The 13,482-nt window shown below is 36.3% G+C and overlaps 2 protein-coding genes and 1 long non-coding RNA gene across 4 annotated transcripts in view; 2 read left to right on the forward strand and 1 right to left on the reverse strand.

Moving 5' to 3' along the window:
- trip11 (thyroid hormone receptor interactor 11) overlaps nt 1-13,482 on the reverse strand; it is a 59,986-nt gene that overhangs the window by 33,691 nt on the left and 12,813 nt on the right. The window contains exons 8-9 of one of the 2 annotated variants that reach the window (XM_031891661.1): nt 12,367-12,401; nt 11,476-11,571 (exon numbers count right to left, since the gene is read on the reverse strand). In XM_031891661.1, coding sequence (XP_031747521.1) covers nt 11,476-11,571; nt 12,367-12,401 — 131 coding nt within the window. Of the gene's footprint in view, nt 1-11,475; nt 11,575-12,366; nt 12,402-13,482 lie in introns of both variants that reach the window. The other variant, XM_031891660.1, reaches the window with a different exon arrangement.
- Nucleotides 837-5,598, forward strand: LOC116406774. The gene is made up of 2 exons (XR_004219810.1): nt 837-877; nt 5,457-5,598. It is a non-coding gene; the product is annotated as an uncharacterized LOC116406774 (long non-coding RNA).
- Nucleotides 1,392-3,935, forward strand: LOC116406773. The gene has a single exon (XM_031891662.1). The coding sequence runs from the start codon at nt 1,602-1,604 to the stop codon at nt 3,651-3,653; it is 2,052 nt and encodes a 683-aa protein (XP_031747522.1). The 5' UTR covers nt 1,392-1,601; the 3' UTR covers nt 3,654-3,935.

Here is a 13,482-nt window from a genome sequence, read left to right on the forward strand (position 1 = left end):
CCCAACATATCTGCAGATCCGAGAGAAAGCTCAACATGTCGGATTTTCAGATAAGATAATTATTAATTACAAGAATATTCTGATTTGTTAATGATAACGTGATTATGTTACTTAATAGAATATATATTCATGAATGATATTATGCTTTTTGATGAATCATATAGGAATAAATAATGAATGTTATTTTGTTTAGTTGATCAGAAACGTATATGTTGAAAAGGAGGTTTGTATCGGATTACTAGCCCAGATGTATAACCTTTGTGTTAAAGCAAATTTCAAAGGTTATATTATCCTTGGTGTCTAGGTGAATATGAGAACACCTTGAAGGATCTTACAAACTCTCCACAATATAGAGCATACCTGTTGAGAGGGTAATAATTAATCAAGGACAGACCAATGACATATATTGTATGTGTACTAAGGTATTAAGTAGTTACACAGCATTGTTCTAGTGTGGAGCAATGTCAACAATAGTGTGTAACATCGAATTAAGGAAGGTCAAAAGTTATTTTATATTTTCTGAATATTTTCAGACCACAATATTGAGGAAACAGTGACATCCACAGATGGTGGAGGACATTACGGGTCCAAAGGTCACTGTAATAAATATTTAAATCAACTGGTGATAGTTTAACTTAAAGACTGCCCTTTGATGCCAGTTGGTTAGTTGATAAATCCCAGAGGTGGAGTTTTAGATAGAGATGAGGGATAAGTTAGGAGACAAGAGGACTAGAAAAAAAAAGAAAGGACTAAGAACTAAGAAAAAGAAGAAAGAGGGATCTAAAAGAAAGAACCTGAAAAAGAAAATCTAAGGGGATCTAAAAAAACTGGAAGAGGAAGGAGAAACTACTCTCAACTATAAGAAAACTCTACTCTGGTAAATATAAATTTTGTTATACTTTTTCTCGATTAAGTTGTATGCTTGGATATTTATTATTCCTATGTGTATTATAGTTTTACCCTAAACATTGACTTTCCCAGAGTTGCAAACTGGGAATAATCTGTTTAATTTGGGTCCATTTTATTTTTCATTAGTATAGATATATGATATCCAAGTTAACAATCTAATGGGGAAATAAGAACATTTAAAGATAGAATTCCTCAAGACCTCAAAATCAATCATTTACCCTTCCTTTGATTCAACATATTTAATTACCTTGTTATTAAGTATTGAAAGTGAACACATATATATTATCTTGTGGATGCTTGCCATTTATTGAATAATGTATATTGGTCAATGTTCATTTTGATTAATTATTAAATATATATCAGGGAGTGTTTAATGGATTTTTATAAGAAGTAATTTTTGTAATATTCATATTTAAATAAATTATTTTATTAAATAATTGTCATGATTTTTCACCTTTATACCAATTGATTGGGAAAGCTCGATATCGAATTCAGAGTTGGGCATATATTATTTAAGACTCCTCCTGTTACTAATAAGGAGCCTTGAATTCTTTTAGATATACGCATAATTAGCCCGACATATATTTGGAGGCACTGCTGAGAGCGAGATTATTTTCTCATATTGGTACAAATAGTGAAAAACCATTCCAATACTTCTGTCAAGCTAATTATTTTGTTTATTAATTGAGACCATGAGTGTTGCAAGCAGTGAGAATGGGAATACCCCAGAGCAAATGATCCACAGAATTGTTGAATTCATATATACACGGGTAAAATTTGATATAGGAATGGATGTTTGGATTAATGATTTGAAGAGGAATGCTAGAGCAGACCTTAATGATATCTGGGCAACAGACGGCCTGGTTGAACGCTATTTAACATGTATGAACTTAGCCTCTAACAGTTCAGACAAAGAAAAAAAATTAATATGTGCCCTACCTCCTGTTTTATATGCATTAATGGAGGTAGATACCCTATCAAAAGCTAGAAAAGAAAATGTAGAAAAATTGAGGTCTCAGTTACATGAGATAGAATCAGATATCCAACATATGAAATCTGATAAAAACCAATTAGAGATAGATATCTCAAACAAGGAAGCTTTTATTAGGGATTTAGAAACTGATGCTGAACGTAGTCGCATAGCATACTGTAAGCTCAGAAAGGATTTCGAAGAATTACGGCAACAGTACATTAAAAGTCAACAGTCAGGTGTATATGGTGTGGAGAGATCTCCTGATCCTCCAATAATCACTCCCCAATATAAAAATTGGGCACCATATATTTCTAGAGCCAAACCAATTGATAATGTTGATTCAGAGGCACAAGATGTTTTGGGCCGGTTGGCTGAAGCTTGCCAAGCTGTGACCACCGTGATAGGTAATCACAGAACAAGGGTCCTTAGAGATTCTTCTTCAGACACGTCCCCAGAGAGGAATGTGAGGAATGTGCGAAATCAAATACCTATGTCAAATGTATCCCATAGAAGTAGTGTTTCCAATACTGATGCAAGTGAAGTTGAGAGTGATGAGAGAGCATGGGGATCCGGTCCTTTCCCAAACAGGGGGAAGAATACCCATAAGAGGGGTTCAAAAGGGAAAAATCCCCAATCTCCAAAAGAAAAACAAAATTCTGCCAGCATAATTAAATTTTTAAATACTGCTATACCAAAATTTTCTAAGAAAGGTTCTTCCCAAATTGCAAACCACTTAGAACTATATGAATCTACTATAGATTCATTAAAATTATCTGAGGCAGACAAAATCAGGTTTCTTCCATGGGCCTTTGATGACAGATACCGTCATTACTTTTCCTCCTTTAAAGAGAGAGGAATCACCAAATGGCAGTCAGTCCTACATGAAATTAAATCAGAATTTGGGCCCTATCGAACTACCACTGCCGCAAAGAGAGAAATTTATAAACTTACATGTAGATCTAATCAAAGCCCTCGAGAATTTCTCTCTGTACTTAAAAATGCCTATGGTTTAGCTTACAGAAACCCTGATTGGGAATCTGTGGAATTTAAACAAGTATTCTATGAGGCCTTACCAACCCAGATCAAATTAAGTCTAGCTCATGATCTGGATTTTGAAAACCCTCTAGAAAGACTGGTAACATCAGCAACTTTGCTGTTTAATATTAGTGAGGGCCAAAACTTAAATGATAGGAAATTTAAAAAATTCCCAGAGCACAATGTTGATGAGTCCGGGGTAAAATCTCATTTAAATTTTGAGTCCCAGCCAAAGAAAATACCTTCAGCCACTGGACCTAATCAGCAAAACCAAAAACAGCTAAATCCCAGAAAAACTAAACCTCAAATTGCCAAGGGGTCAGAAGGAAATAGTTCAGGTTCTGGAAGCCAAGGTTACTGTCCTCGTTTCAACCAAGGAAGCCAAGGATACCGAGGTAACCAAAGATATGGGGGTTACCATGGATACCGAGGTAACCAAAGATATGGGGGTTACCAAGGATATCGGGATCCCCAGGGATACAAACGTTGGAACAATAGGCCCAGGCAGCAATGGAGAAAAGGGCAGGAATCACCAGATTCACCCAGGGGTAAATCACCCACAGGGAATCAAAATGGTCCACAGAATCAAAACCCAGGTAGACCTAGCAGATTTGATCAGCTTGCAGATCAGGTTTCCAAGTTAACTGACATTGTAAGTAAATTATCTCAAGTTTCTGCAGGAAAACAACCTGAAGTTTTTTTAGAGGTAAAAGCGGGGCCAAGCTCCGCCAAATAAAGGAAGCAGAACCAAATTGCTATATGGAAATGGACAGGAAAGAATTAAATACAATCAATGATCATGTTTTGCATTGCCCCGACCCTGAATTCAGGGCCGGGAAGGGAAAATCTAATATTTCATCTGTTTTACAGCCTAATAAGGACAATTCTTATAATCCGGTGTTATTTGAACCAGTGTGTGAAGTACCTTCGGTTCAGTCTGTTCCATTTATAGAATCCATAGGAACACAAATGCCCTGCAGACAGAACAAGGAGGAGCAATCTCCAAATATCCTGACGCTGCAGAGAGATCACTTTTTAAATCAACGGATGATAAAACACTCCAATTTCCTCTGTAATCTCTTACAGTTAGATGGCCGGTATTTTATAGATATTTGTCTTCAGGATGGATGTGTCGGACCAATCCAAGGTTTATTGGATACCGGATCTCAGGTCACTATTTTGTCTTTCAGCTATTTCCAACAGATCTTAGAGTCCTCAAAGAATAAACCGAGATTGACGGTATTTGATGGATCTCTGGTAAGTGTAGGTGGTGATAGTCTACAAGTGAAAGGCAAGTCCTGGCTGACATATAAGATTGGTAAAAAGACCATTAGACATCCAACATTGATTGTAGATCTTCCATATGATCGGCTGATCATTGGAATTGATCTGCTCAAAAGGTTAAGATCCATAATTGACTTTATTAATGAAGCAATATGGACTCAGGTAAAAACCCCAATCTCTTTTGAACGTTCCCACAATGCAAAACCGCAAAATAGTTGCCATATGATTGAAGAAAGACCTAATTCTGTCGAAATCCATTTCCGGAACAGTCAGGTACCAGATGTCTCAATCCTAAAAAACGGTAAACCTGAAGAAAGCATTAATACTTCCTTCCACATCATTAATATCCAAAAGGACAAAATTGAAAAGATAATCCTAGAGGATGATGTGTTAACCATTTCTCTTAAAGGGGGAAATCGGGAAGTAGCAGGCATAACCAGACATATCCAATCATTGGTTAAAATCGAGAAGACCAATGATACTATGCTGGTTCCCGTACAGGTAAATAATATTGCCCGGGTGAAATATGCCAAGCTGGATCTCAAATCCGAAGTCAGCTATATAAGTTTAGGACTTCTAAAGCAGGTTACAAATCCTCAGATGATTAAATTTTCTTCCTTACAGGAATGGGTTTATGACCTGGACAAAGACGACCAGAGTCAAAATGTGATTGCAAAATGCATTTTATCTATCTCCCTAGGAAACAAATCTGCGGAACACGTTTTCAATGTGTTAAAGGAACCACAATATCAAATGTATTTAGGAAATGACATTATACATCGGTTTGCCATACAAGTTGATTTGATCAATAATGTTTTGTGGTCCAGACTATCAGGGAATCCAGAGGAATTCCAGGATAAAGAACAAGCCTTGAGATGGGGACAACGAATACCCTATGCAGTGGATATCTTAGTCGCCAGAAAGCTCCCTATATAATCACTGATAAATTATCTCCTGTGGTTTATAAAGTTAAAATTCCTAAGGGGGATGATTTTGTTGAAAAATGGGTGCACATTAACCAATTACGTGTTTGTCATCCTAGCCAACAGCTTCGGAGAATAGAGTAAGTCGAGAGCTGAGTAGTAAGAAATCTAGTTAAAGATGGAAGTAGAGATTAATATTGTATATAGATGTTGTATCATGATATGCCTATGTCTCTCTCTACCTTCTAAATATCCTTTATCTTCTCAGTGAACTGAAACTTGCTATGTATATATGACGGCTGAACCTAATGATTTCTTTTGATTATCTATAGGTGCAAAGATGCCATCCAAGATGATCGCTATTTTATATGCAGTCCTGATCTTGGGGAAAGAGTTACACGCTGAGCGGATTGTGATGCCAGGTCCATCATCCGGGATCATGCTACAGGATACGGCGGGATTCATCATGACCAACAAGAGAATCTTGTCCCAGAAGATTTATATGAGCCTAGATCCACGTTGTGTCATCGAAAAGACAAGTCAACGTATCCAATATTCGATCACCGGAGATTCAAACCTGGTACCAGCTGCATATTGAATATTCACAAAAGCGGATTACTCAAATCCTGGAGCAAACCCGGAAAACTTCAGAGAGCCTTTTTCGTCAAACCAAAGACCAAAACGGTTTATTTCTGCTGTTGTTGCTGATATAATCTTTGCAGTAGTAGGAAATGTGTTTGCAACCGGAGTAACAATCGCTAATTCCATATCCTGTAAACATTGAGGACACTGAAGGAGAGGTGGAAAGCATTGATGCATTCCAAAATCAGGAAATTACCATAAGTCCGGATTTAAAATTTTTGTTGGACAATAAGCCCAGCCATACCATCCGTATGGTTATAATAAAACATAATATCACCATGGATACTCCACAATTTTCACCAACCGATGACGAAATACTGTTTCCTTCTGTTTGGTCATGGGGGAAAACTATATATGGAGTATATTGATCACAATTATAGTAGGATGGTTAACTGTAATCACCATCTTAGCAATTCGTTGGATGAAGATCATCAAAAAGACTCTAGATAAACTATGGCTTAAATCTCGCCGATCAAGTTTACATAATGAGTATGATGAAGGAAGAGTTTGAAAACCCTAAGTAATTTTCCTAAAATGTTCATATTATAGGAAACATTTTAGAAAAACAAGGGGGATTTGTCGGATTTTCAGATAAGATAATTATTAATTACAAGAATATTCTGATTTGTTAATGATAACGTGATTATGTTACTTAATAGAATATATATTCATGAATGATATTATGCTTTTTGATGAATCATATAGGAATAAATAATGAATGTTATTTTGTTTAGTTGATCAGAAACGTATATGTTGAAAAGGAGGTTTGTATCGGATTACTAGCCCAGATGTATAACCTTTGTGTTAAAGCAAATTTCAAAGGTTATATTATCCTTGGTGTCTAGGTGAATATGAGAACACCTTGAAGGATCTTACAAACTCTCCACAATATAGAGCATACCTGTTGAGAGGGTAATAATTAATCAAGGACAGACCAATGACATATATTGTATGTGTACTAAGGTATTAAGTAGTTACACAGCATTGTTCTAGTGTGGAGCAATGTCAACAATAGTGTGTAACATCGAATTAAGGAAGGTCAAAAGTTATTTTATATTTTCTGAATATTTTCAGACCACAATATTGAGGAAACAGTGACATCCACAGATGGTGGAGGACATTACGGGTCCAAAGGTCACTGTAATAAATATTTAAATCAACTGGTGATAGTTTAACTTAAAGACTGCCCTTTGATGCCAGTTGGTTAGTTGATAAATCCCAGAGGTGGAGTTTTAGATAGAGATGAGGGATAAGTTAGGAGACAAGAGGACTAGAAAAAAAAAGAAAGGACTAAGAACTAAGAAAAAGAAGAAAGAGGGATCTAAAAGAAAGAACCTGAAAAAGAAAATCTAAGGGGATCTAAAAAAACTGGAAGAGGAAGGAGAAACTACTCTCAACTATAAGAAAACTCTACTCTGGTAAATATAAATTTTGTTATACTTTTTCTCGATTAAGTTGTATGCTTGGATATTTATTATTCCTATGTGTATTATAGTTTTACCCTAAACATTGACTTTCCCAGAGTTGCAAACTGGGAATAATCTGTTTAATTTGGGTCCATTTTATTTTTCATTAGTATAGATATATGATATCCAAGTTAACAATCTAATGGGGAAATAAGAACATTTAAAGATAGAATTCCTTAAGACCTCAAAATCAATCATTTACCCTTCCTTTGATTCAACATATTTAATTACCTTGTTATTAAGTATTGAAAGTGAACACATATATATTATCTTGTGGATGCTTGCCATTTATTGAATAATGTATATTGGTCAATGTTCATTTTGATTAATTATTAAATATATATCAGGGAGTGTTTAATGGATTTTTATAAGAAGTAATTTTTGTAATATTCATATTTAAATAAATTATTTTATTAAATAATTGTCATGATTTTTCACCTTTATACCAATTGATTGGGAAAGCTCGATATCGAATTCAGAGTTGGGCATATATTATTTAAGACTCCTCCTGTTACTAATAAGGAGCCTTGAATTCTTTTAGATATACGCATAATTAGCCCGACAAACAACCTAGTCTCCCCTTTTATAAATATTTGCAGCTGCGATCAGTATTCAGGGATCAATTTGCCACTCTTACCCCTCAGCTCATTTCTTTAACAGCGGAGGAAATCTTACAGTCTAACAACCCAGTTAAGCTTACTTCAAACCTATACCAAAATCTACTCTCAACAGGCCCAAAACCCTTCCACTCCGCACAAATATGGTGGACTTCCCAAATACCAGCACTCACCCAAGATGATTGGGAAGAGGCAACAGATACAAAATACAACTGTCTTATATCTACCAGAGACAGGCTAATACAATACAAAATCTTTCACCACCTGTATATCACACCACTAAGGTTGCATCAGATGGGCCGTACCCCAACAGATCGCTGCCCGAGATGTGCAGCAAGCTCAGCTAACTTTTTTCACATGATTTGGTCATGCCCCCATATTGCAAAATTCTGGTCAGCAGTGACCAAATATCTGTCAAACAACTTAGCCTTCCCCACTGTGACTGCTCCTGAAACCTGCTCGCTAGGAGTTCTAGATACTATAATTGCCCAAAATAGCTCCCGGTTACACTACAGAATATTGCTGTTCTATGCCAAAAAAAAGTTGCAATGCATTGGATGGGCACTACCCTCCCCACCGTTACAGCCTGGAAGAATCTAGTGAATGCTGTTGTTCCTCTGTACAAACTCACATACGAGAATAGGGGCGCGCCCGATAAATTCAATAAAGTGTGGGGCCCTTGGTGTGACCTGGAGGGAAACTGAAGGACTCCACTCCCACTCACATGGTAAAACCCCCGGCACTCTTCCACTCCTCTCCATCACATCCTGAGCATTTAGCTCAGTAGGTAGATGAACCCAATCTTATGTAACTGCTGCCAGAATCATGCTTAAACCTTATATTGTCACATCTTCCCCTTTGATATTTGTAACAAGCCTTAATGACAGACCTGAAAAGAAAGACCAGCATATTCTCTTTAATGTAATGTTAAGTGTGTTACTTTATGTTTTGTTTGTATGAAAAGCAATAAAATATACCTTTAAAAAAAAAAAAACATGAAAAATAAAGTTAACACAAGAGAATTAAGAAATGTTTATACACCTACTTAAAAGCCTTGACAATGTTTTGAATTTTCCTTTTTAAAAAATGCTAAAGGTTGAGAATCCTTGGACAGTTGTTATGTGAAACATTGGCCAGAGATATGATCAAACTAGAGTTGAACTGGAAGGAAAGGAAAATAGACTCTCTTTGGCCTCAATTAGCTTGTAAAGTAAAGGATATATAGATATATACACACACAGTATGCACTTGTATATAATGGTACAGGTTTCCTGAAGCCTGGAAAAGATTTCAGCATTGTAGACTTCAATAATCTTTGAACTGCTAAAGTGCTCACTTGCCCCACCTAGTGGTAACATGAGACTAACACCCAAAAAGAAGAAACCCTGTTTCACTATTATGTGACTTGGGTGGCACTGAAATATACAGAGTAAGAGAAACAATAGGTTGTCTGAAAACAGTTCTATTGTGTAGTGCTGGGTCCTTCTGAAAGCTCAGAATCAGGCACAATGCACTGAGATGGCACCTACACACCAATATTACAGCTAGAAAATTATACATTTATGGTTCAAGAATAAAATTTAGAAATAAAAAGTACAGGCATGGGACCGGTTATCCAGAATGCTTGGGACCTGGGGTTTTCCGCATAAGAGATCTTTCCGTAATTTGGATCTCCATAACTTGTCTACTAAAAATCATTCCTCAATAAGGATTATTATATCTTAGTTGGGATCAAGTACAAGGTACTGTTTTATTATTACAGAAAAAGGAAATTATTTTTAAAAATAAGAATTATTTGCATATAATGGAGTCTATGGGAGATGGCCTTTCCATAATTCGGAAGTTTCTAGATAATGGGTTTCCAGATAAGGGGTCCAATATCTGTACACCATAAAAATCATGACAGAATCCCTTTAAAGAGAAAACAATTTGGTCATGCACTGTCCACTGAAAACATTGACCAGGTCAGTTTATTGGACCCTGTTTGTAACTTTATATAACAAATATGGCTGCTTTGTATTTGCAGCTGCAGAGACATGACAACAAAATACATGTTTTAAAAAATCACACTGTGTAAAATCACACTGCACACATTTAAAATATTAAAAAACACTGGTAACCTGTAATTAAAAATTTACTGGGAGTCTTATCACAGTTAGTGATTCAAAAGTGTGGTTTTCCTGGTTAGGTTTCCATTAAATCATTCCTATTTGCAATTTTAATTACAAACAGGTGCAGTTTTGATGTAAAAAAGCTGCAGCACGGAAGCTATTAAGACCAAGCTAAAGTGGCAGCTGCAATCTTAAACAAACAGAGGGAGCTTCTAGGGCTCTTTACTCAGGTATGGTAATGCTTTCTGCAGAATAAATATAGCATTCTAGCTTCCACTAATATGGCTAATCTATTGGAAATAAAATGCAAAAATGCCTTTTTTCTCCTTTAAAGCACAGAAGAGGGGGCAGGCAATATATGATTTATAGCTTAGATTTTTAAAATACTTATAACAGATATGTATGTTTTAAGTAAAGACATGTTTTACTGCAAAAGGACTATTATTATACTGCTTTTAGTGTCTGTATGACAGGCCTCCTTTAATATTCATCAAACTAAGGAGCTTTAGTGCCAAATTACTAACAATCGCATTAATGCAGGTAAATATTTACACACAAAGTATTTTTTTTTTTTTTAAAGAAATGCGCTTATCAACTGTCCAATAAGGTTTTGGAAAAAAACAGCACAAACTTCCCATATATAAGCCTACTAATACATCAACACTGGGAAAGTTATCATAGGATTTTACTTCTGCATCCTAAAACTTTATGAAGACCACTAATCACCTTTCGTTTATTTAGTATACAGAGATCTATCCATAAAAAAAGCTAGCCAATAAAACAATCCTGCAAGGTTTAGAGAACATTTTACAGCTTTTGCCATTGATCAATATTAAATTAATCAATTACACAATATAAAGACCAAATTTGGTGTTTAACTGAAACATTATGCAACTCCCTTTTTAAATATTCAGCACATGAATAAACATGTTTTTTCTGGGACAGTTATTGTCTTGCTTTTTAACCAAATGCAGTGTGTGACCAGAAAAACAGCTTACTTAGAACATAGTTTAAACTTTTCCACATAAAGCTGGCCATACACGGACAGATCCGCTCACTTGGCGATGTCGCCAAGCGAGCGGATCTTCACCCGATATCCCCACCTACGGATGGGCGATATCGGGGACGCATGTAGGCGAATTCGATCATTTGGCCCTGGGGCCAAACAATTGAATTTTACACGCAGCAATGGGGCAGTACCTGCAGCAGTAGGTTTACATTCAAACTGTCACATCACATTCACTTAATACACCTAAGAACACTATGGTCTATTTCACCAGGAGACAACTAGCCTGTTTGTGTGTGTGTTTTTTAAACAAAATACAAGAAAGAAAAACAAATACTGCATGAAAAAAAGTGGCCAAAAAAATAAATAAAAACCATGTATTCATACAGTCTGAGCACATTTTTTTTACCCCTCTCTCCACTTGTGAGACTATGCTACCCTATTAGAAACCACTTGAAGAGAAATCCTATTTTAGAGTTTAACTCAAGAATTGTTATGTGTATTTATACCTTATCTATAAGCAACTTTTTATTTTCTTCGTGAAAAGCCATGAGTTTATTTTCCAGTTCTAAATTCTTGAGACTTTCTTCTTTCAATGTTGCATCCTGCTGAAAAACAAACATTTTCAAACTCAGAATATACATTCTAATTTGGGGGGTGGGGGGGTTGAAGTTATATCTACTTTGAGAGAAATCCCCATATCAGTTGTTAATTACAACTTCTTCCATCTTAAAAGGCCTACAAGAAAACCAAGTAGAGAACTGGCTCATTAGGGGCGATGAACAGAAGCCCATACATTGTCATATAGGCTTCAAACTCGATTTGAAAAGGCCAAATCACCAGCCATGTACGGCCAGCTACATACCGAGGCTGTTCAATATGAATGTCACCATTTAGTTTGTTACTGACAGCAGAGTCTAAGGCTGCTGGATGTTATATTGTATGAAAGAAACAAGAAGAAGGAAGAAGATTTAGATTTAGCCGTGCTTTAAAACTGGAAAAAACTTGGGTCATTTAGGAAGGGGTGCACAAGGTTCCTGTGTGTGATGGCCCAATCAAACCCTTTGATGGCAAAGAACTAGCACATAATGGCAAAAGCACAGAGGATAATATTAGACAAACAATGCTAAAAAGCTAATTTTTACAGCAAGGAAAGCAAGCTAAGTATTCCACAGCCTAGCTTGATTATAGTTTAACAGCTTGATGCTGTGGTAAGGGATAAAACAGGAAAGAAACCTGCTGTCCTAAGGTTTCATATAGAAGCAGACTACAGTTAGCATATAAAAATGACTAAATGCTACAATTTCTAGAATAACTTTCAGGCTAATAAAATTGTGATAGTTAGATAGTAAGCAGCACTGGGGCAGCAGAGTAATGGTTCTAAGCAGGTACCAAATTACCTGGTCTGCAGAGCTTCTGCTTTTTCTTTCTTTCTCTGAAACAAAAACATCAGTGACTAGAACAACAGCATTCAAACAGACTATCTGCTCTTTTTAAACAACTGTAACAATTGTTCAGCACTGCAGTCTTGAGATTCAATGCATGTCAGATGGTGGCCATATTCACATATTTATTCAGAAACAATTCTAATAGACAGAACTCCAGACAAATCTTTAAAAGCATTTATTTAGATACAATTTGTGACATAGAGAGCAGCAATGCTTTAGATCTGTTTGGCCCTTTTATCAAAAAATCTTGAAGCTTACTAAAAGACCAAACAGGTCTTAGGACTGTGGCACACGGGGAGATTAGTCGGCCCGCGACAAATCTCCCTCGTCGCGGGCGACTAATCTCCACGAAATGCCATCCCATGGGCTAAAATGTAAATCTTGGCAAAACGCTGTGTATGCCATCCCACCAGCAATTTACATTTTAGCCAGTGAGATAGCATTTTGGGGTGATTTGTCGCGATGCGACTAATCTCCCCGTGTGCCACAGCCCTTAAGGGCAAGGACGCACAGGGATATTTGCGAACATGCCTTGCATCGCCGCTAACATTGTAATCGCCACAAGTAAACTAGTTGCAGAAAAATGCCAGCATTTTCCCCACTATTAGGAGGAATCCCTGTGAGTAATGTAATTTGTTGCAGCAATTACAATATTACCAAATGGCAAGGCATGTTCAGGGATATTTGTCACCTGCATCAGTGAACTTTTAATGTGGGTGACAAATGTCCCAGTGTGTCATTGCCCTAAATGTTCTGAATAAAGACTTTCTAAGAGGATTTACCTGGAGTGCTGTCTATTAGAAATGTTTATTTATGTTAATTTCTAATTGGGAAAAGTAAGTTTCAGTGTTCTGAGGATTAAAACCTGATGGTGTACTACAAAAATGGAGGTTGTTTTAATAAATTACATAACCTTTAAAATATTAAAAGTAATCATCATTGATTGCAATAGACTACTGGTAAAAAAAAAAATCCTATACATATACAGTCATATGAAAAAGTTTGGGAATCCCCTCAGCCTGCATAATAATTGACTCCACTTTCAACAAAAAAAGATAACAGTGGTAT

The sequence above is a fragment of the Xenopus tropicalis genome, chromosome 8, assembly GCF_000004195.4.
Source record: "Xenopus tropicalis strain Nigerian chromosome 8, UCB_Xtro_10.0, whole genome shotgun sequence".
NCBI classification, from domain to species: Eukaryota; Metazoa; Chordata; class Amphibia; order Anura; family Pipidae; genus Xenopus; species Xenopus tropicalis.

Excerpts from the sequence above, each read along its gene's own strand:
- LOC116406773 (XM_031891662.1), top strand. The coding sequence starts at position 1,602 with ATGAGTGTTGCAAGCAGTGAGAATGGGAATACCCCAGAGCAAATGATC.